The sequence below is a fragment of the Phyllostomus hastatus genome, unplaced genomic scaffold (assembly GCF_019186645.2).
Source record: "Phyllostomus hastatus isolate PE091 unplaced genomic scaffold, TTU_PhHast_1.1 phas_scaffold_216, whole genome shotgun sequence".
Lineage (NCBI taxonomy): Eukaryota > Metazoa > Chordata > Mammalia > Chiroptera > Phyllostomidae > Phyllostomus > Phyllostomus hastatus.
The window spans coordinates 2706332-2728834 of record NW_025334018.1 but is presented as its reverse complement, the minus strand read 5'-3'; the positions used below and the strand labels follow the sequence as shown (position 1 = coordinate 2728834).

Here is a 22503-nt window from a genome sequence, read left to right as displayed (position 1 = left end):
GCCCCTTGGACTCACCACTATATTCTTTTTTTTTTTTTTTAACAGAACATGATTATAGTTTAATACAACCAAAAAATAAAACACCACCTCTATTTTTATATCACTCATAAATGCTCCAGCTCCCAGGATTCTGGAGCCCACTTGCAGGTCATCCAGTTCAGGGTCCTGTGCTGCTTGCGCACCACTGCACTGCATTCTGCCTCGCCCCGTTTTCTCTACCAGTGGGCAGCTCCCTTGGAGAAAGCAGTAACTCAATCCCCATATCTTTTTTTAAAGATTTTATTTATTTTTATTTTCAGAGAGAGGGGAAAGGAGGGAGAAAGAAAGGGGGAGAAACATCAATTGGTTGCCTTGCTCTGACCAGGAATTGAACTGATAGCCTTTCAGTTCACAGGCCAGCACTCAGTCCACTGAGCTGCACCAGCCAGGGCTCAATCCCCGTATCTTGATAGCCACTCAGCCCTGATCAGGAAACTGAGGCCCAGATAATTTGTTAGATCTATCGACATGCAGCAAATCAGAGGCAGGACTGGAACCCGGTCTCCAACCAGCCACAATGCCGCCCACCCTAACCCCCAGCAGGCTGTGCTCCTCTGCACCTGGCTGGCCTGCCCTGCGTTCTCCTGCTTCTTCTGAGACTGGGGATCTGTGTATGCCCTGGCAGCAGGAGAGCAGACTGATGGTACCTGGGGTCCAGAGTTGGGGTTGAATACTTAGGATGAAAGCCCACTTTGGAGTTCAGATTTAGGATTGAGGTCATTTTGGTGATGGTGAGTCAGGGGATTCTTTGGAAAGAGCCTAAAGTGAAATTTAGGGTGAGGTTCCTTCTTTCTCCTGCCTCTTTCCCCCAAAGATAGGGAGGTCCAGGATAGGAAGAGTTAAGTATGGTTTTGCTTCCCCAATCAGGAGGGGAAGCCAGACAGTGTGTGTGTGTGGGGTGGGGGGGAGCGGACTGGGTGGGACAGCATAGATGCTCAGTGCCAGGGGGTGCTGAGGCAGTGGGAACAGCACAAGCCCGGTCCCTGGTCCCTCACGTTTCATTGGCTCATCCACCCGTCCTCCATTCCTGGTTTGGGGAACAGAAGAGGGAGAAGCAAACAAGACTTTTTGTTTTGTCTGGGAAGCCAAGGGTGGGTCCTGTACCCTGAGGGAGGGGACTGCCAGGAGGGGAAGCCGTATCCTGGGTCCCTCACCTGGATGCATCCTGGATGATCACCACACTGTACAGCACTCTCCTAGAAATGGGAGCCAGAGCATCCCTGCCCTCCCACGTGACCTCTCTGAGCACTAAGAGTCCTTGCCTAGTCCCATCCCAGCCCTTTGTCTGTTGGAGGCCTGCTCTAGAGCTCAGAACAGAGGGCCGGTCCAGCTCTCCTTCCTTTGCATATTACAGAAACGCTGATGTCTTGGAGGTGCAGGAGTTAGCAACATCGTTTCATTTCCCAGGTTCCTCATGGCAATCAACTGTGGGAGGCACAGGGTCAGGGCACCCATGGGTTCCAGAGCTTTACCACCTCAGAGAGGATTAGGTGGCTGGTGGGGGTAGGGCAAGGATTAGGGGACAAGAGTGGAAGGACTGATCGAAAGGGTCCTTGGTGGCCTGGCTGGTATGGCTCAGTGGATTGAGTGCCAGGCCTGCGAACCAAGGCCTGTGGTTGCCGTTGGATTCCCAGTCAGGGCACCTGCCTGGGTCGGGGGCCAGGTCTTTAATGTGTGAGAGACAACCACACATTGATGTTTCTTTCTCTTCCTCCCTTCCCCCCTCTCTCTAAAAAGAAATAAATAAAATCTTTTTTTTTTTTTTTTTAAGAGTTCTTGGTGAACCTCGAGGATGGAGGCTCTAGAGCTGGGGTGGGAAGCCTGGGGACCTGGATGGTCCTGTTTTATTAGAGGGCCTGGCCCTTCCCCAGAGCCAGCTGCAAAGCAGACCTGGCTAAAGAGGGGAATGTGCTGGCTACTGGTTATGGGGTCTTCGCTGTCCCTGCCCCCCATCACCCCCATCACCCCTGGCTGCAGCCAGGAGGGAGATCTGTTGTACCACTGGCTGTCCAGCACCCCTGCTCTGCTCCCCCTTTCAGGCCCCTTTGGGAACCACAAAAATCTGGGACCTGGTGTCCTGGCAACATGATGAGTGTGCACACAGCTTCGGTATCTGTTTTAAATTATCCATTAAAATAAGTACAGTGCTGGCAGTGGGGAGGAACCCAGTACAGCCCTACAGTTGATAGGGTGGGGTAAGCAGTAGGAAGGGACTGAAGAGGGGAGGAACCAAGGCAGCCTTGTTTTCCAGTTGCTGGGGTCCAAAGGAAGGGGGCAGGGGATGGAGGGAGCAGTGCCCGAGTCCTAGTCTTGGCCTTCTCTGGGGGCCTGTGGCTTCTTGTTTAGGTCTGAGACCCAATGATTGGTTTCGAAGGAAGATTAAATCTACGGCCATACTACACTGAATGCCCCCGATCTCATCTGAAGGAAGATTAATTGGTGCAGAAGCTAGGAAAATAGGGACCCCAAACTCCTGGTCTCCACCCCAAAACTGAGGCTGTAAAAGGAACTCAGAATCTAGAAACTTTTGTGCTCCCCGGACTCCCCCCAAGCATACCTTGCCCACCCATGCTGGCTTACTGAGATGTAGCTCTGAATGGGCTGCCCACGTGTGGGGGGGGGGGGGGTAGGGGTGACTCATTATTGCCATGGGGAGGAAAGGGGGAGCAGTGGGGGACTAAGAGTGAGTCACCCTGACGGGCACTAGCCTCCGACCCCCTACCGCCTTTCCTGGATCTGCCTGCCTGGCATTCTCACTTGCTTTGCACTTTCCCTCTCCCCACTGCCCTTCACCCACCCACTGTCGCCCCTTGGCTCTGCCCTCTACGCCTGAGGCTTGAGACAGTAGGAGGGCTAAGCAGCCAAGATCTGCGACCGGGAGCTTCAGCTAAGCTCCGACAGATTTGAGTGCGCTGGAGAGGGTGGAGCCCGACTCCGCCGAGACTGGGCGGTCCTCTTCCCCTGCCCCCCACTCCCGCCCCAACCCCAGTGGGTGTGCCATGGCCCCTTTAAGAACAGTGGCCCCTCCTCCCATTCCCAGGACCTATTAGAGCCTTTGCCTGGACTCCGGTGACTCAGTGTTCGCGGGAGTGCCGCAGCCACACCAGCCAACCCCGATCCCAGGTCTGACAGCGCCCAGCCCAGATCTCCACTTCTGCCAGGAGCAAGCCGACAGCCAGCCGGCCGGCGCGCTCCAAATCCGAGCCATCTGTGTCCTTCGGCCCGAGCCCAGCGCCCTTCCCGGGACCCCTGCCCTGCGGGCAGCACTGCCACCCTGCCGGCCATGGAGACCCCGTCCCAGCGGCGCGCCACCCGCAGTGGGGCGCAGGCCAGCTCCACTCCGCTCTCGCCCACCCGAATCACCCGGTTGCAGGAGAAGGAGGACCTGCAGGAGCTCAACGACCGCTTGGCGGTATACATCGACCGTGTGCGCTCGCTGGAGACGGAGAACGCAGGTCTACGCCTTCGCATCACCGAGTCTGAGGAGGTGATCAGCCGCGAGGTGTCCGGCATCAAGGCCGCCTATGAGGCCGAGCTGGGCGATGCCCGCAAAACCCTTGACTCGGTGGCCAAGGAGCGCGCCCGCCTGCAGCTGGAGCTGAGCAAAGTGCGAGAGGAGTTTAAGGAGCTTAAAGCGCGGTGAGTGCGCCCAGGTGGCGGCGTGCGGGCGGGCCGGTCACACCTGCCCGGCCCCAGGCTTCTGATAACTTTGCCATTTAGTCTCCTTCCTCCCCGGAACTGCCCTCAGCGGGTGACTGACAGTGCCAAGGGGAATCATCTGGATGGGACAGATAAGGGACGGTTATCTGGGGGAGGGCGGGGGACTTAAAGAATGGTGGGGACATCAAAGGCCAAGTAGGGGCGGTGGCGGGCCCAGGGGTTAGGTTTGCCGGCCCTTTGGAGCCTGAGGGAGGAACTTGAGCGAAGCAGAACTAACCTGCCCGGTCTGAGAAATCTGGGCACCCCAGGGCACATCGGAATGGGTGAAAGGGTCCTATTAGAACTTTTCTTGGCAGGCTTGGCACAGAGCCAGTTTTGCCCAGACTGGCTCTGAACACATGATGTTCATTAAGACAGAGCTTCCAAACTGGCAGATGTCCAGTGCTGCTGGAGAGAGGTCACAAGGCAGGGCGACCCCTTTTCTCCCCTGCCGGGGCCTGTCGGTGGCCCTCTTGGCACAGCCCTCTGGGGTTCTGTCTAAGAACTGGGAGGCTATCCTTCTCTCTCTGCTTGTCTGCGACCTTCCCTGGGTCCTGACAGGCCCACCGATCTGCTCCAGGAGGTCCGCTCCTCTTCCCCCGCAGCTCCCACAGCCCTTGGCCTGCTTGGCCCAGGAATGCAAGGGAGGGAGGGAGACCGAGGGCAGAGGCTCCACCTCAGGAAGTTGTGCTGTACCCAGGTCTGGTGGCTCCCCCAGCCTCCTGGGGACTCCTCTGCCTGGTGCCTCACGGGATTTAGGGCTGTGTCCCTCCCTCTGCCTCCCTCCTCAGGGTGAGCCACTTTCATTTTCCCAGTCAAGCCTAGCTGTCTTTGCTCTGGCCTATCCTCTCAACCACTGCCTCCCCCTGCCGTCCTCCCTGCGCCTTAATAAATTGCTGGAATACAGTGACATTTTTGAAATCCAGCAGTTGGAAGCTCCAGGCCTCTCTTACCTCACCCACCCTTGCCCCACCCTACCCCACCCTATTTGACTCCACCCTCTTTTCTAAAAAGGCCTTTGGAGCCTGGAACTTTAGGCCCTCTTTCGGTCCCCCAATAATTTGTTTTCCTTTTCTCTCTTGCCCTTTTCTCTATGAAGACCTAAGTCAAAGAGCTCTAAAGGTGCCCGAAGATCCCTAGGCATGGGTGGGGGGGTGGTGTGTGTGGACTATGATTTGAGTTCCCCTCTTTCTCCTTTTTTTTTTTAAGATTAATTTGAGAGAGAAAGAAACATCAATTTTGTTGTTCCACTTACTCATGCATTTATTAGTCGATTCTTGTGTACATCCTGCCTGGGAGCAAACCTATAACCTTGGCTTATCCAAGTGTTCTAACCAACGGAGCTACTGGGCCAGGGCTACTCTCTCTGTTTAGGTACCAAACTCGTGCTCTTAGAGTCTGCACACATTCCATATTCTCTCCACCCCTACGCTAGCTAGCTCCAGCCCCAGGAGTGGTGGGTATGGCAGATCCATCCCCTTGTAAAAAATAGGTGGAAGTTGTGTGGGCAGATAGGCTGACTTTATTTCTGTTGAAAGGGAACACTCCTGACTTTTTCACTCGAGATTTGAACAAGTAAGTTAGTTGGACCGACAGGAGGCAAGCCAGGAGAACCCCAGAGAATGCTAGCGTTCTAAACGGGTCCACTCGACCACCAAAGCCCCCATGGCAGATCACTGTGAAGGGCATTCTCCGCAGGTCTCTCTCTGGGCAGACACTGGTCAGGAAACAGGACAGTGGAGTCTGTGGTCTCATGCTCACCCGGCCACACCAGTCCGTCTGCTCTGTCTCCTGGTGCAGCTGTCTGGGCCTGGAACACCAGAGAGGGGTGTGCACACGTGGGGCAGGGGCGGGGGTGGTGTATGTACTTGTTATATTTAGCCACCTGACTCTCTTCTCCCCCACTGATCCTGGTTGGGGAGGCTGGGCTTCCGGAAAAGGGGGGTGGGTTTGCACATCTGGGTCCCAGGCTGATGGACAGCAGGGTGGAGACAAAGAGGGACTCCTACTGGGGTGACAGTCCTCCTCTATGTCCCTAGTGGGAGGAGCTAGGATTTGTTGCTCCCTTTTTTGTCTACTGTACTCAGGGAGAGGGGAAGAGTAGAATGAAAGATTCGAGAGAGGAGGAAAGGCCTTGTCCTAGCTCCTCCCACTAAAGTTGAAAGAGAGGGTGTCATTTGGTTTAATGTTTAATTAGAGCTCAGAGTTCAGGGCCAGGCTTTGGGTTGGGTTGCAGAGGGACCCTGTGGCCCAGCCTGCGTGCCTCGACCACACCCAGGGGTTTGGGGCGCCCTCTCCTTGAACTGGGTTCAACGCTCCCCATACCCCCGACACGCAGACACACATTCTTCCTATTCTGGAGCCTACGTGCGTGCAGGGAGAATGAGATTGAAAGCAGCAGGGAAGGCCCGCCTGGGGTCCAGGTTTGGGCTGGGCCCCACCCCGGGCAGGACAGCTGGGTGGGTGACTCAGATGCTGTCCCCCTCCCTCCCACCCTGGTGGCTTTACAAGAGATAGCAGGTGTCTTAAAGGGAGAGATGGGGGCCTAAATGTCTGTATCTCCACCCCAAACTCCTGCTCCCCACTCACCACCCTTGGATTCTTTCCTGCCTCCTTCCCTAGGACCTCTGGTGGTGGCCTGGGACCAGGGCTCGGGACAGGCAGTGCGCACAAGTAGTTCTGGAGTTGAGGCCAGAGTTATGGGCTTGGGCTGCAGGACAGTGCCAGAGTCTGCGTCTTCCCGTGGGGAACTGGTGGAGGAAGGGTGAGTCAGAAGTGGGGAGATCCCTGGCCCACAAAGCAGAAGCACCTCTTCCCTCCGGACGAGGCCTGTGTACTTGACAACTTCCTGGATTGCCTGCCTTATGCCACCTCAGTGGGGACAGGCAGGGAGGTGCAGGCCCAGGTTCATTCAAACTCTTATCAGGATAAGAATAGCAAAGGTCAGAGAGGCTCCACGTCACACAGTGAGGGAGTGTGACAAGTCAGGGCTTGAGCACAGGTCCACTTCTGACTCCCAGTTGAGTGATTATACCATTAAATCTTACTCCTCTAGCTTAGGGAACAGTTGGAGGTCCAGGAGGGAGGGAGGGGGTTGTCGAGGTTCACTCCTGCGGTCTGGAGATTCTGCTTTGGGACCCAGGATACCTCAATGCTCTGCTATTTTGCCAGGACCTGTTAACACTTAACAATAGCCTTCGCCCCAGCCTGAAAGACCCAGGACCCTGCCGGGCTGTGGATCAGGGGCTGGTGATTCTCGTCTTGGGACTTGTCATGGAAATTGTCCACCTGGATCCAAAGGGAGCTGTGCCCTTTGCATGGAGGCCTTTGAGGACACCTGAGCCCCAGTCCTCACTTGAGGAAGTCTACTGATGTCATCTCTGCCCTACCCCCAACCTCACCGAAGTCTACATTTTTGTTGAATTCATTACTTTTTTAGAGAGAGAAAAATTTGTTGTTCCACTTATTTATGCATTCATTGGTTGATTCTTGTATGCACCCTGACTGGGATCGAACCCACAACTGTGGCTTCTCACCATGATGCTCTAACCAACTGAGCTACGTTGCCAGGGCTTTAAGATTTTATTTACTTATTTTTTTTTAAATATTTGCTTTTTTTAAATTTTTTTTTCGATTTTTTTCATTTATTTATTTTTAGGGAGGGAAGGGAGGGAGACAGAGAGAGAGAGAGAAACATCAATGTGCGGTTGCTGGGGGTTATGGCCTGCAACCCAGGAATGTACCCTGGCTGGGAATCGAACCTGGGACACTTTGGTTCCCAGCCCGCGCTCAATCCACTGAGCTACACCAGCCAGGGCTTATTTACTTATTTTTAGACAGAGGGGAAAGGAAGGAGAAAGAAAGGGAGAGAAACATCAATGTGTGGTTGCCTCTCCAGTGCCCCCTTCTGGGGACATGGCCTACAACCCAGGCATGTACCCTGACTAGGAATCGAACCAGTAACCCTTTGGTCCACAGGCTGGCACTCAATCCACTGAGCTATACAAGCTGGGGCCAAGTCTGCATTCTGATTCAAAGGGAAAGAAGAAGGTGCAGCTAAACCCTGGGGCCGAACAGTACTTGAGGAGCCTAAGAGAAACGAGATATTAATCCCCACTCGGGCCCCCGATTGCCTTCCCACAATCAGTGCCTCTGGTTGGCACTTCCCCTGGCCTTTAGGAGTCTGAGACATACTCTTGTCTGGGCTGTGCCCACTGTCCGCACTCCCAGTCCCATCGTAGTGTTTCAGTAGCTTAGTGTCAGGGCTGAAGCCAGGGACAGCTGGGAAGACAACTGGTAAGAGACACCTTCACCTACCAACTGTTCCCTCTGCTCTCCTGCCCCTCGCCACCCCCACCCCTTCAGCCCCTTACCATCTCTAGCAGCTGTAGCAGCCAAGACCAGGTTTGGCTCAGAGGCCCAGACACTAGAGCAGTTCATCTGTTTCCTGCCTCCCTGGGCCCCCAGTGTATTGACGGCGACACAGGCTGAGGGCAGATCTTCCTGGAGCTGTCTTTGGGGAGGTCGCCAAGTCTCATCCTTCACCCCTTAACGAGAGGCATGGTGGTCTACCAACGAAACGACAGATTGTGTGAGGGAGTTGAAACAGCCCTGGCCCTTGGTGTCCCTAGTCCTAGGCTTGGCCTTGCCACTGAATTGCTGTGTGACCTTGAACAAATCACCTCCCCTCTCTGGACGTCCTTAGCTGTAAAAGAAAGGGGTCAGAGTAGGTCTCCAGAGGTCCCTCAGGTTCCAAAGCAATAGTACCCACAAAGGGAAAAAGAAGCCTTCTAAATACCAAGCTATAAATATTAAAATCAAGTGCCATTAATATAATTAATAGCCAGTGCTATTCTCAATAGAAATATTTCCCATAAGCTATGAAATTAAAAGTACTAACACCCTCTTCCTCTCTCAAAGAAAGTTTCTTAGGAACGATTAATTATGACATCTCACTCTTGGCTTGTGCTTTGCTTTTATTGCTGGTAGGAGAGGGCACTTGGTCCCCACTCAAGGCCTCTCCCTTCAGGACTGTGCAAAGGGCCGCACCGTGTGGAGGAGAGGCAGAGAGTCCGATGGATCTGTGCTGGGGGTCGGGGGAGGCCCTGGGCAGGCAGCAGTCTGTGCCTGGAGCCAGATGGAGGTGCGCTGTGATCTGGAGATGCCCAGCTACTACCCTCCCTGCACCCATTTTGCCTCCTCTAACCCGAGGCTATGAGGCGGTCTTGGCCCTAAACAACCCTTCAAAGGAGGGGACAGTTTGGGAAGGAGGCGGGCTGAGGGGTGCTCCCCATCCCTTTGTGGGAGAGGAAGCCCGAATCCTGCCTGTGGAAGCCAGGAATAATTCTGGCTGGGATCCCAGGCCCAGCAGAGGAGCTGAGTCACAGTAGAGGGCAGAGCGGAGAGTGGACAGGAGACCCCGCGCTTTCCCAGGCAGAGAAAAGGCTGAGGGGCACTTTTTGTGAGAACTACCTTGGAAGTTCTTGCCGAGGAGCAGCAAGAGGGCTGAGTCTGCATCAGATGGGAGACACAGGGAGGTGGACAGGACCCTGCGAGTTCTTTTCAGGCTGGCTCAGGGGAGCCAGAGACTCCTCATTTTGAGGAGTCCAGTTCTGGAGAGTTGAGAGGAGGCAGTTTGTGATCCCCAGTGCCCCCTTCCTCCCCAGCACTAATGCTGCCACCCCCTGCTGGCTGTGAGTGAGAGCTGCATCTGCCCAGGTTGGAGCTGGAATGCAGTGTGACCAGAACTCCTAGGTCCTCCCGACCCAGGCCCCTACCCCATTTCTTGATCTTGGGGTGTGGCTCCCACCCGCTCCCACTATTGTCAGGGTTAATAACCAGGGGCCTGCTGAGTCACCTTCTTGTGGGGATCTCCTAACTGTCCCTTCCTTTGGCCCGGGGCCTCCCTTCCTCCCACTGCCCAAGATGTTCTCTCTCTTCCTAGGCCATCCCCCTCCCTCCATGCCACCACTTCTTCCCGTCTGTTCCCAGGCCTCACCCCTGCATTTCTGTGGCAACACAGAAGTGATTTCTGTAGAGAGGGACCAGAAAGAAGGAAAGTGAAGTTTGGCAGGGGGCCTGAAGGGAGCAGTTGGCCAGGAAGCCAGCCTCCTGCGGCCCAGGACCCCGGTGCCCTGCCTGTGGCCGCGGGCTTCCCTTGCCTCGGTACAATGCCACGTTGATGTACTCAGCAGCTGTGACTCAGGCCGGGCCCCCTGCCAGGCCCAGTGTCTGAGCATGTCAACAGGTCTCCTATCCCCCTTCTCAGCACAAGTTCTCCCATCCCAGCCCTCCCTCTGAAATTAAGACCCGGCTTTGTTCCGAGGGAGGACAGCTGAGCGCCTGGCGGCTCCGGAAGGAGATCTGATGGGCCTCCAACACTGAGCATGTGTGGCAGCGTCACACCCAGGGGAGAGGCATGTGGAAGCAGAGCTGTGCCTGCTGTGGGTGCATGTGCCTGTGTGGGGAGGTCAGGAGTGGGAGGTTCATCCTGGAGGGCCTACCATATGCTTTCTGGGTGTGAGCCACTTGGAACCCACAAGTTGGAGTTTGAGGAAGCCTCTAGGGGCTTCTACACCCCTGGAACACCTTCCCCCTCCGTTCCTCTCTTTACGGTCTCCTCTGCAGAGAGGGATGGTGCCTTGAAGGCTAGAGTGGGGAAGCCTGATGTCCCACCCACACCCTGCCGTTACCTGGAAGTGAGGCCAGACCCACAGGCCAGCCGGGAAACCGAGCAGAGCTGCCCTTTGAAGGTGGAGGATGTCAAACCTCGTGGCTTTGCACACAGTTGTGGAAGTGTGTGACACTTGACGGCCAGTTTACTAGGCCTCTGTCTCCCTCTCTGACTGGAGCGTCTCCCAGGCTCTCTCCCTGCGTGTCTCTGCCATGCTCTGTGCCCCCTGCATGCATCATACCACTGTCTGTATTCTGTCCTGTCTCCTGTTATTATCCTCAGGTGACCGGGTGGGCAGGGGTTTTTTTTTTCTTGTCTGAGACTGCCCTTCTCCAGACCTTAGTTTTTCCATCTATAAAAGTGTGAGTTGGTCCAGGAGAAGGTCCCTCTAGAAGCCTTGAGCATATGAACCTCCCAGTGTCAGGGCATCAGGGGGCATACAGAAAAAGCCCCAGAGACGCAGTGTAGGTGGAAAGAGAATAAACCAGCAGGTAAAACAACAGCTGAACACTTTTGGGAGGAGGAGGGGGGTGGGGCTGGGGCCTCAGCCCCAAGGGCAAGGCTGAGGTGGCTGGAGGTTAGGGGTGGATTTGGGTAGGTGGAGGGAGGATGGGAAGAGGGATATGCTGCAGTGGGAGGAGTTGCTGGAACAAAGTGGGGAGTGGTAGGAACAGGCTGGCAGGCTTGGGGTGGCCCTAGGAGCTGTCCCATCACCAGGCAGGAAGTCAGCCAGGCTGGAGATCTAGACACCTGGGAGGACAGGAGAGAGCTGTTCCCAAACCAGGACCCCCTGCCTGGCAGCTCTGCCCAGCCACAGGGGGCGCCCTTTCCTGCCAGGCAGGAAATGCCCAGGGGACCTTCACTCTCCTACCCCTCCCCTCCCTTCCCCACTGCTCCAGGTCTCCATTTGTTCGACTATGGGGAACTCCATAGGCTGGTGAGGCTGAGGGGCTGAAGAGTGGCCTTCAAGGGGCCTGGGGCGGGTCTGAGGGAGCCCTCTTGACCATCTTCCCCTCCCTCTTCTTATTTTAGCCCCAGCCCTTGTCTCTGCTGCCCATGTCTCTTCCTCAGCCCGGGGGAGGAAATGGGGGCCCTCCCTCAGGGCCTGGCAAGTTGCTCCCAGCAACCAGGCCCAAACTGGCCTGTGGCAGGCCCTGGCTTCCATATCTGGCATCCACGCTGGTCTGAGGAGGGTGACTCAGCGGGTGACTGGCCCTGTGCCCACCAGCCCCTTTGCTGCGCTGGGCGCCTTTCTTCCCCAAAAGCAGTCTCAGAGCCCCGATCCACAGACAGGTCTGGATCTGGGCTTCCGCCCCTGGCCAGCCTCAGCCCAGCAGGCCCCCAGCCTTGGGCCAGGAGCCAGCTTCCTGCCACCCTTTCTACCTTTTCTTCTCATTGCTGCGCTGTCCTTCTCTCTACCCCACTCTCTTCCCTTCTGCAGAGACCAGGTTTACCAGCGGTGGAAAAGTTAGCAACAGGATGCCCCCCCTTCTTGCCTCATGAGGCTACTGGGATGGAGCCACTCCTGTGCTTGAGGAACCTGGCAGGTGCAGAGGAAGGAGCCACCCCTGCACTGGCATGGCTCGGGGCCTGGGGCAGGACGCAGGCAAAGCCAGGGTCTCCCCTGTGAGCACTAGAGGATTTCCCGACCCCTGCCCGGGTATTGTCTGCCTGAGGATGAGTCACCTGCAGAGCCCCTGGTTCCCACCCTTCCCAGCAACCCTTGCCTGCCCCACCCTGTCCCCCTGCCAACTCAGTGTGGGACAGCAGTCAGCACGTGCCCAGTTATGCCACTGCCAGCCCACAGTGCACTGGGGCACAGGCAGCACCACTGCTCCAGGGCTGAGCCCCTGGCCAGTGTCTGGGGTCTGCGCTAGGTCTGAAGACCCCAACTAGCTAGGAAGTAGCTTTGGGGGCTGGCGAGCAGGCAAGCCTGGGGAGGAGGTGGGAGAGCCGTCTTGGGGAGTGCGTGCAGCTCCCTGGCCGCAGAGCTCCGAGGTCTGAGTCATGGGCCGTGAGTGATAGTGGCTTCTTCCCCACAGATGGGAGCTCCCCAAACCTGGTCGAGAAAACCGCAGAGGCACTTCCTCACTTCCCTCTCTGCTCATGGTTTCCCAGTCTGCAGGGCGTGTCCTAGTTCTTTAATGGTGCCTCTTTCAGGCGACAGTCGAAGCCTCCAGGAGGCAAGGGAAACAGCCCCCTTAGTTCCTTTAGAGCCGCTACACTGCGGCTGGGGTTGAAGCAGCACTGCTGCCTCCGGGCACACACCTGCGGCAGGACCTGGACTCCACGCTCCGTGTCCCAGCTTCCTCAGTCCCTTAGTAACAGCATCTATCTTGCAGGAAAGCTGTGACAATTGAGTTAACAGTGTAATATTTAGAGCAGCTCCTGGTACCTAATCAGCCCTGTATAAGTGTCTGCTGTTATCATATTGCTGTTACTATTACTGCCCCACTTTTGGGAGCAGTAGACAGAGATTAGACTGAAGGGAAAGTTCCTATAGTCATTCCCCTGTAAGCTGCCAGAGAGCAGGGACCATGAACCTCTGTTTTCCTAGGTCAGTGTCTGCCACAGAAAGGTCATTTCTAAGGGGAATTCCTGGAGCTCCTCCTCTGGGTCTGAGGCAGCCAGGAGCAGGACTAGGGAAGAGACACCCTTTCTCTGTCTTCCGAAAGCATCGCTCATTCCTGCTCCTTCCAGCTCAGGCTCAGGCTGTCTGGGTCGTTCTGCCAGCTCTCCACCCGCTCTAGGCCTGTGGCTTAGAAAGCCGTGAGGTGGAGGAGGAGTCCTGTGACCCGTCCCTGCTGCTGCCTGCAGTGCTTGACACTGGGCCCTTGATCTGCCTCTGTGCCTCAGTTTCCTTATCTGTAAAAGGAGAGGGTTGAGCTGACCCCGCTCTAAGCTCCTTCTAGTTCTCTACAATTCTGAGAGCCTCCCAGTACAGCTGCTGCTGCTGCTAGCCCGCAGGGCAGAGAGGCCACTTCTGGGAAGCCCTCGCCAGCCTTGGAGTCAGTTCAAGGCTCTCGGAATCTATGTCCGCCACGTTGCTTCACTTTACCAGCGGTTTTTCTTCTTTCTCCCTCCTCCCCCTACAGCTGCCTCAGCTTCGGAAAAGTTGTGAAGTCATGGAAAGTTGGGGCTGAGCTCCCAGCCAGGGGCAGGGCCAGATAGCAGCCAGAACCTGAGCTGGGTTTTGACTTTATTTTTAGCATTTTTGGGCTGAGACAGAGGAGGGGAGGCGTCCTCTAGTTCTGGAAGGGCTTCTTTCACAGGAGACAGACACCGTTGCGTTAAACAGTTTGTTCTGAGGTGTGGCCGGAGGCCAGACAGGAGCAGGCATGCAGGCCGCAGGTGCTCCCGTCCTTCCGGGGCCTGTCTGAGCGGCACCCTGCTCCCCTCCCAGGGGAGCCCCGTCGAAGGGGCGGTGACTCCTGTTTGAAATATGCTAAGGTTGCAGGAGAACTCTGCCTCTGTCTGGCCTCTCCATTCTGCTTCAGAGTGAATTGCTGGGGCTCTTGGAGCTTCATACTTTTGCGGCGGGAGAAAATGTTGGCAGGGCCCCTCTCTCCCTTTCCAGGAGAGAATGTTGTCCCCTGCCCACATTTGTTTCCTTTTTTCCATCTGCTGCAGTGGGCTCGCACTGAAGGGCTGATGTGTTGCAGATGGCAGCTGGGACCAGGCCCTTTGACTCTCCCTCACCCCCTGGGCCTAATCCTTTTTTCTCACCAGACACTGATGAAGGGATTGTAACAGCTGGAGAGTTCTTGGATTCCCCAGAAGTTTTTAAGAAAATAGGACCCCTCTATTTCTCCAGTTCACTAGCCAGCAAAAATAACCAGGGGCCCCAAAAGAGGAGGGAATGGCAGAGGCAACCTCTGTTTGCTTGGTTCTAGCTAAAGTTTTACCCCATTTGAGGAGTGGGGTGGTTCAAGGCTAGAGCCCAGATGGGCCTGGGGCCATGACTGGAGCCAGATGCCGAGGCTTGTGGTTGATGGGTAGGGATCAGCATTCTCTCAGGCTCTGCGGAGGCCCAGAAGGAGGAGCCTGGAGCCCCGTGCTCTGCCCAGATCATGGGGCCCAGACTGGATCTGAGAAAGGGGAGGGCTCCTACCATGTCTGGGAGACCAACCCAGGTCTCCCTGAGCTCTGACCAGACTTTCTGTCCCCACAGTCCCGAGTGTAAAAGGGACTAGGGAAGGTGAGCAACACCTGTGGGGCTCAAACTGAGAAACATTAGGGATGCATAGACCTAGGAGCTGGGAGTCTGGTTGTCTGGGTCCCAGAGGAGGGAGAACTGGCTGAATGGAAGGTGGGTGGAGTCCGGGAGGAGAAGGTTAAGGCACTGCGTGGGAAGGGGCGGGAGACAAAGGTGGCCCTGTCTCTTTGGGAAGGAATGGGAGGGAGAGAGGGCAAGGCATTCATCTCACGGGATCGGGCTTTGCCCTTGCTCCCAAGCACGTTCCTGAGCACTGAGTCATAGGAAGGGTGGAGAAGCAGGAAAGGGGTTTGGGGGACTTTGGGGGAAGTGGGAGTCCAGCCCCAGAGGCAGGCAGACGCCAACAAACCAAAACCCAGAGTGCCCTCTCCTGGCTTTTGGAGGGACAGCAGAGCCACGCCCCACAGAAGTGACTTCTCTTTCTCCCTGGGGACCCCGGCTCTCCGTAGGGACACAGACTCCTCCTCTCAACCCGTTCTTCCCTTGCTTCCTTAGCAACACCAAGAAGGAAGGAGACCTGATGGCTGCGCAGGCCCGCCTCAAGGACCTGGAGGCGCTGCTCAACTCCAAGGAGGCCGCCCTGAGCACTGCGCTCAGTGAGAAGCGCACGCTGGAGGGCGAGCTGCACGACCTGCGGGGGCAGGTGGCCAAGGTGAGGCCTGCCCACGGTACCTGCCCCCCTCAAAAAAATGCACGCTCACTCTTCCACCCCAGTTGCTCTCTGGAGGTGCCTGGTCTGACTTGTCTGCCAGCCACAGAGCCGTTGCCTTCCTAGCAGCATTTCACCGCTCCAGACCATATTGCATTCTTTGCCGCACATGGTATCTAGCGCGGTGAATTTAAAATAATCCACAAACCATCACCATTCAATGATTCAGTGACCTTTGCTCGGCCCTGGATCCTCTCCTTGTTTGGCCTCCCTGTAGAGAGCTGCAGCCCCTCTGGGGGACAAGAGAGGGGCGTAGACCGTCCACAGAGCCCATCGTTAGGCCCTGATGGTTAATCACACGTGGGACACATGTTCTTAACAATTGACGTGTATATGTGGTGGTCTTTACTTCCAAAACACTTTGCTGTCTCTTCTGTCCTCTAATCTCTCATGTCACAAGCTAGCAAAGAGAATTTAAAAAGCTGGCGCGTTCCCAGTTCCACAGCCTCTTCTGTTCAGAGCAGAGCTAGGACTAGTCAGTCACCAAGATTCTGTCCTGGACTCTCTGTCCTCCAGGCCCTGGTGGCACAATACACCTTGGAGGGACCAGGACGTACCAACAAGTCCCAACAAAGCTGAGCCCAGGTGGTTCTCCTCCCAGGTCTCCTGCCTCCAGCTTTACTCTGTCCCTTGGGCCTTCCCAGCCCTGAGACCAGCCTGTGTTTTCTAAGATGAAAATCTAAGAAAGGCGCTTCCCTGCTTGAACTTCAGAGGGTCTTTCTGTGGCAGGTAAGGGCGCATGTCTTCATGACGTGGCCCTGCCTCTGAGCCCAGCCACCTCTGCTGTCCTTCCACCCCTGCCCCCACCCTTTAGGCGTCAGCAGCGTGGACCCTCCTGAAGATCCCGAAGTGCACGTGGGCCTGCATCCCTCTGAGCCTGTGCTCGTGCCCTTCTCTGTCCTGCAGTCACAGCAGCATCCCTCCTCGGGTCCCGCTAACCTGTCCCTCATGTCTCAGCCTCTCGGAGCCCTTCCCAGACCGTCTTCTACCACCCCTAGATTCCTTTACTCATGCTCCCTCTAGACTTTGGACATACTTCTTTTGTAGCAGCTGCTGTATTATGCCAGAGAGGGGAGTGGCTATCTCTTATTTCTTTACTCATTACTCTGAGTAAGGAGATTTTATTACCTCCATGAGCCTTCAAGGCACTCACTGCCCTGGGCCTGTTTCACACATACACAGGGATGCACTGGGAGCAGCCCACTTCTCAGCCTCCTTCCAGCTCTGCTGTTCTATGACCCTCTCCCTGACCTCTGCCCCCTTCCTCTCAGCTTGAGGCAGCCCTAAGTGAGGCCAAGAAGCAACTTCAGGATGAGATGCTGCGGCGGGTGGATGCTGAGAACAGGCTGCAGACCCTGAAGGAGGAGCTGGACTTCCAGAAGAACATCTACAGTGAGGTGGGCATTGTGCTCTGCAGACGAGAGGACCAGGGTGGGCAGTGGCAGACACCAGACGTGGGGCTGGAGGACCAGCTGTGTGTAGAGTCCACCTGCCTCACTCCCTTGTACTAGTGGATGGGGGGCGGAGGGGTGGCCAGCATCCAGCTCCCAGGTTAAAGTGGGGCTAACCATGGCTAACAGGCTTAGGACTGGGCAGGGAGCTCAGCCACTTGGGTCTTAGCCTTAAGGACCTAGTTCTGATTTTGGTTTCTGTGTCCCATCCTTCCAGGAACTGCGTGAGACCAAACGCCGCCATGAGACCCGGCTGGTGGAGATTGATAATGGCAAGCAGCTGGAGTTTGAGAGCCGGCTGGCAGATGCCCTGCAGGAGCTGCGGGCCCAACATGAGGAGCAGGTGGAACAGTACAAGAAGGAGCTGGAGAAGACCTACTCTGCCAAGGTGCTGCCTCTGCCCCAGCAGCCCTGCTCTGCCCACTGTTCACCTGGGCAGGGGGTCAGAGGGATGGTGGTAGGAGCTCGGGGTGCCCAGGACCTGCGGCTGCAGCAGTGGTACCCTTCTCTGGTTCCTCCTCCCTCCCTTCCATTCTTTGTAGCCCTAACCCCGTGTCCTCCCTTGCAGCTGGATAATGCCAGGCAGTCAGCTGAGAGGAACAGCAACCTAGTGGGGGCCGCCCACGAGGAGCTGCAGCAATCTAGAATTCGCCTGGACAGCTTCTCGGCCCAGCTCAGCCAGCTGCAGAAGCAGGTGATGCCCCACTTCCCGTCTTTCCCTGGCAGCCAGCAGTCTGGGTGGGGTGTAGGGCAGACGTCCAGGGGGGTTCCTGAAGGGAAGGGAACTGCAGATTGACAAAGGGCCTAGGCGTCGGGGTCACATGACCTGTGTGCTGTGCTAGGACTGCCTCTTATTGCACCTATGGGACCTTCACTTCTTGGAGCCTCGGTTTCCCATTTGAAAATGGAGATCATTCATATCTTCCCAAATTCACAGATCTGCCAGGAGACTCAGTGTGATGTGTTAAAAGCATCATTATTATTCTCGTGGCTGTGCCACTGCGACAGGAAGAAATAGGTTCTAGTCTCAGAATGAGAGATTTCAGTTAGATACTGGGAACCACTTCCGAGTCACCAGCCCAGGCCGTGTTAGAGCCCGTGATAGTTTCTTCTTAAAAAAAAAAAAAAAAAGATTTTTATTTAATTATTTATAGAGAAAGGGAGGAAGAAGGGGAGAGAGAGAAACATCAATGTGTGGTTGCCTTTCATGTGACCCTCACTGGGACCTGGCCTGCAACCCAGGCACTTGCCCTGACAGGAAATCAAATGGTAGCCCTTTGGTTCACGGGCTGGTGCTCAACCTGCTGAGCCATACCAGCCAGGGCCCATGATAGTTTCTTATAGGAGCCTGGAGATCCTAAGGAGTGTGGCTGGGTGTCCCCTACCCCTTACCTCCTCACACTTGGGGTCCTTGGGAGCTCACCAGCCCCCCACCTTCCTCACCCAGCTGGCAGCTAAAGAAGCAAAGCTGCGAGACCTGGAGGATTCACTTGCCCGTGAGCGGGACACCAGCCGGCGGCTGCTGGCCGAGAAGGAGCGGGAGATGGCAGATATGCGAGCAAGGATGCAGCAGCAACTGGACGAGTACCAGGAGCTGCTGGACATCAAGCTGGCACTGGACATGGAGATCCACGCCTATCGCAAGCTCCTGGAGGGCGAGGAGGAGAGGTGGGTTGGGGAGATGTCAGGAGGTGCTCGAAGCCTCTCTGGCCCATGACTGGCCTTGACTAGGCCCCCCACTTGGTCTCCCCATCTCCAGGCTACGCCTGTCCCCCAGCCCCAGCTCGCAGCGAAGCCGTGGCCGTGCCTCCTCCCACTCGTCCCAGACGCAGGGCGGGGGGAGCATCACCAAGAAACGCAAGCTGGAGTCAGCTGAGAGCCGCAGCAGCTTCTCACAGCATGCTCGCACCAGCGGGCGTGTGGCTGTGGAAGAGGTGGACGAGGAAGGCAAGTTCGTGCGGCTGCGCAACAAGTCCAATGAGGTAGGTGCCTGGGCCGGTGTGAGGGAACACAGCTGGGTAAGGGAGACACAGGGAGGTGAAGGGATGGAGTTTGGGGAGAGGTGGACCCGGTGAGTGTGTGTATCTCCCCCACACTCTAGTTCTGGTCCTGGCTGCAGGACTCATCATTGTCTGTAAGGCCTTAGGCACATTGTTTAATCTCTCAGAGCATCAGTGTCTTCATCTGTAAAATGGGAGTGAACAGTGGTCCCTAACTCTTTGAGTTGTGGAGAAGGTGCAAGTATTGTGTAGCATAGCATAAGTGCCCACAGGTCACAACTATTACCCTCGACGGGGAGGGCAGCGTTGGGGGGTGGAGGGAGAGGCCTCCAGTTGCGCCTGCCTGAGCGAGATAAATCCAGGAGCCTGGACAAGCAGCCCCCACCATCCCTCTCCTCCCTGGCAGGACCAGTCCATGGGCAACTGGCAGATCAAGCGCCAGAATGGAGATGATCCCTTGCTGACCTACCGCTTCCCACCAAAGTTCACCCTAAAGGCTGGGCAGGTGGTGACGGTGAGTGGCAGGGTGTTTGGACTCTCGGGTGGGGCTGGCTGGCCTGGGGACCGGTGCGCTGGAGTGAGTGCCCTTTTCTAACCCTCCCTCTCCAGATCTGGGCTGCAGGAGCTGGGGCCACCCATAGCCCCCCTACTGACTTGGTATGGAAGGCGCAGAACACCTGGGGCTGTGGGAATAGCCTGCGCACGGCTCTCATCAACTCCACTGGGGAGGTGAGTACGCTGCCGGCTGGCCTCTTCCTGGGCAAGGCTCCCCTGGGTCAGATGGGAGCTGGCTGCCCCCAGCCCAAGGAAGCCTGTTCAGGGCCACCTTTCTTTTGTCTCTGTGGGGCAGTCCTGGACCCTAAACTCTTCACCCACTGGGCAAACCAAAAGATGGCACCTCAGCAGCCCGAGTGGTGGAGGTTAGGCAGTGAAGATTGAGCCACGCTCCCACCCAGACAGTCTGGCAGTGTTCCTCTGGGGTGGGGACCAGGCCCTTAGCTCCAGCACCACGGAGGACAAGTCAGCAGCAAGCCAGACCAAGGGCAGACCACGAGAAAGGTGTTTAGGTGCTCACTGTGGGTGGTTACGCCACACAGACCTTCCCTGACTCTAACGCTTGACTTGGTCCCGGGTCCCTGGCAGGAGGTGGCCATGCGCAAGCTGGTGCGCTCAGTGACTGTGGTTGAGGATGACGACGATGAGGATGGAGATGACCTGATCCATCACCACCACGTGAGTGGCAGCCGCCGCCGCTGAGGCTGAGCCCACATGGGGCACCCAGCCAGGCCTGGGGGCAGCCTCTCCCTGGCCTTTCCATGCCAAAAATCTTTTCATTAAAGAATATTTTGGAACTTTACTTGCTGCCCTGGCTTTTCTTCTCTCTCCTCCCTATACCTTGAACAGGGAACCCAGGCGTCTGGGTGCCCTACTCTGGTAAGGAAGGGAGTGGGGACTCTTTGATGCCACGGAGTATTCCCATGGGAGCAGTGGACAAGGGTCTGGGTTTGTCTCCTGGGGAGGGGACGGGAGGACAGATGTGGGGCAGCCAGCCCTGCCTCTCTCCCTCCCATTCCTGTTGCATGCATTTCCCTTCTTGTCCCTCCCATTCCTGCTGCATGCATGTCTTCTCTTCCCCAATTTCCTGCAAGAACATTCTCTCTCATTCCCACCCTCTCCAATGTATTTTGCATGGCTGCTGCCCTCACAAGGCTGCTCGCTCTCTCCTTTCCCTGTTAAGCTTAGAGTAGCCAGGACAGAGTTAAAACCACAACCCTAGTTCCTTGTCCCCAAGTCTTCCTGATTGACCTTTCTCCCTTTTCATGTCTTCCCTCCCGTTCCTCTCAGTCCAGCCCCCCAAGCCCTATTGCCTGCCCTCTGGTCCTGGAGGACAGAACCCCACCTACCTGCCTGGTGGCTGGGAGCCTGCAGGAGTGTGGAGCTGGGTGCTAGTCCTAAGCAGTCAGTCCCAGACTCGCCGTCCCGCCTGAGCCTTGTCTCCCTCCTCAGGGATCTCACTGCAGCAGCTCGGGGGACCCAGCCGAGTACAACCTGCGCTCTCGCACGGTGCTGTGCGGGACTTGTGGGCAGCCTGCCGATAAGGCGTCTGCCAGCAGCTCGGCAGCCCAGGTGGGCGGATCCATCTCCTCTGGCTCTTCTGCCTCCAGTGTCACAGTCACTCGCAGCTACCGCAGTGTGGGGGGCAGTGGGGGTGGCAGCTTCGGGGACAACCTGGTCACCCGCTCCTACCTCCTGGGCAACTCCAGTCCCCGAACCCAGGTGAGTTGTCCCTTTGCCTCCAAACCCCACAGGCAGAGGACCCTGGTCCTTGAGGGTTAGGACAAGGTGGCCCTGTGAGGGGGAGAGCCTTCTCTTCCGCAGCCCGGAGGAGTGGGAGCCTCCCCACCACCACCCAAGATCCTAGATAGTCCATGCCTGCACCCTGCCCCTCCTGTCTGAGCCCCAGACTGGAGGGCAGGTGCAGGGCTGAGGGGTGGGAGGGACGGGGGAGGGGACAGGGTGGGGGGACAGGCAAGGCAGCTCACATGTTTCTCCTTCTCTCTTCTCTCTTAGAACCCCCAGAACTGCAGCATCATGTAACCTGGGACCTGCCAGGCAGAAGTGGGGACGCAGGACTCCTGCTTTCTCCTCACCTCTTGCCCACCCCCTCCCTGCACGTCATGGGAGGGGGCTTGAAGCCAAAGGAAAATACCCCTTTGATTTTTTTCTTCTGTATTTTTTTTCTAAGAGAAGTTATTTTCTACAGTGTTTTGATACTGAAGGAAAAACACAAGCAAAAAAAAAAGGCCTCTATCTCAATTTGCTCTTCATTTTCCCTGCTTCCAGGAAACTCCGTATCTGCCTTAAACCAAAGAGGGCTCCTCCAGGAGCCAAGGGTAGGGGTGCTTTTACAGAGCCGAGTTTCTGCTTTTCTGCCCTGCTGCAGCCCCCACCCCGGGACCCCATGAATATGGTGCCTGAGAGGCAGGTGTGGAGTCTTCTCTGCCACCCTCCAAGGGAAGAGGGCCGAGCCAGGCCCCTGGGCTGGCCCCCATCCTTGCAGTGTACCTAACTGAGGCTCCTCTGCCTGCCCACCCCCGTCCCACTCCTGCCCCCAGCCCCGGGGTGACTTGATTCTCCCAGGTACCAGCTGCGCTTGCTTTTTCTGTATTTTATGTAGACAAGAGATGGGGATGAGGTGGAAGGTAAAAGAAGGGGGAAGAAAGGTTAGTTTGAGCCTGCTTTCACCCAGCTTTAGAGCCAGGTGGTGTCTGCGCAGTCACTGGAGGCCAAAGTCAAGTGGGTGTAGAGGCGGAGGGAGAGGGAGGCTTACTAGAAAGGGTGAGAGCCTGCAGGGCCCTACCCCAGAGGAGGAAGGTGTGAAGGGGTGGAGGGTATGTGGCAGTACTTTTTGGCAAACACTAAGGATCCCCTTGCCTCCCCATTTCCCATCTGCACCCCTTCTCTCCTCCTTGAATCAATACACTAGTTGTTTCTATCCCTGTCTGCTGTGGTGTCTTTGTTGGTGGGTGTCGCCATGTGTTCTGAGGGGCAGACACGCAGATGTCATACAGTCACCAGCATCCTCATGCCCACGGCTGCCCAGCCTTACCCCTGCTCTAGAGGCAGGGGGAGGGACAAGAGGCACCCCTTAGGGCACCCCAGGTACACATTTGGGTGGTGCACATTGGTGGTGGCTAGAGGGCCCCCCAACCCCC

At 56.5% G+C, this 22503-nt stretch overlaps 1 protein-coding gene across 1 annotated transcript; it reads left to right on the top strand.

Annotated features, from left to right (window-relative positions):
* Nucleotides 1-3140: 3140 nt before the first annotated feature.
* Nucleotides 3141-22283, top strand: LMNA (lamin A/C). Its single transcript, XM_045817020.1, has 12 exons — nucleotides 3141-3678; nucleotides 15123-15279; nucleotides 16608-16733; nucleotides 17005-17175; nucleotides 17356-17481; nucleotides 18235-18455; nucleotides 18547-18769; nucleotides 19194-19301; nucleotides 19397-19516; nucleotides 19931-20020; nucleotides 20795-21064; nucleotides 21359-22283. Exons 1-12 carry the CDS (start codon nucleotides 3323-3325, stop codon nucleotides 21383-21385), a joined length of 1995 nt encoding a protein of 664 aa, XP_045672976.1. The 5' UTR covers nucleotides 3141-3322; the 3' UTR covers nucleotides 21386-22283.
* Nucleotides 22284-22503: the final 220 nt, after the last annotated feature.

Coding starts and splice junctions, on each gene's coding strand:
- LMNA (XM_045817020.1), top strand. CDS start 3,323: ATGGAGACCCCGTCCCAGCGGCGCGCCACCCGCAGTGGGGCGCAGGCC. Junction 3,679..15,122: donor TTTAAGGAGCTTAAAGCGCG/GTGAGTGCGCCC, acceptor TTGCTTCCTTAG/CAACACCAAGAAGGAAGGAG. Junction 19,302..19,396: donor AGGCTGGGCAGGTGGTGACG/GTGAGTGGCAGG, acceptor CTCCCTCTCCAG/ATCTGGGCTGCAGGAGCTGG.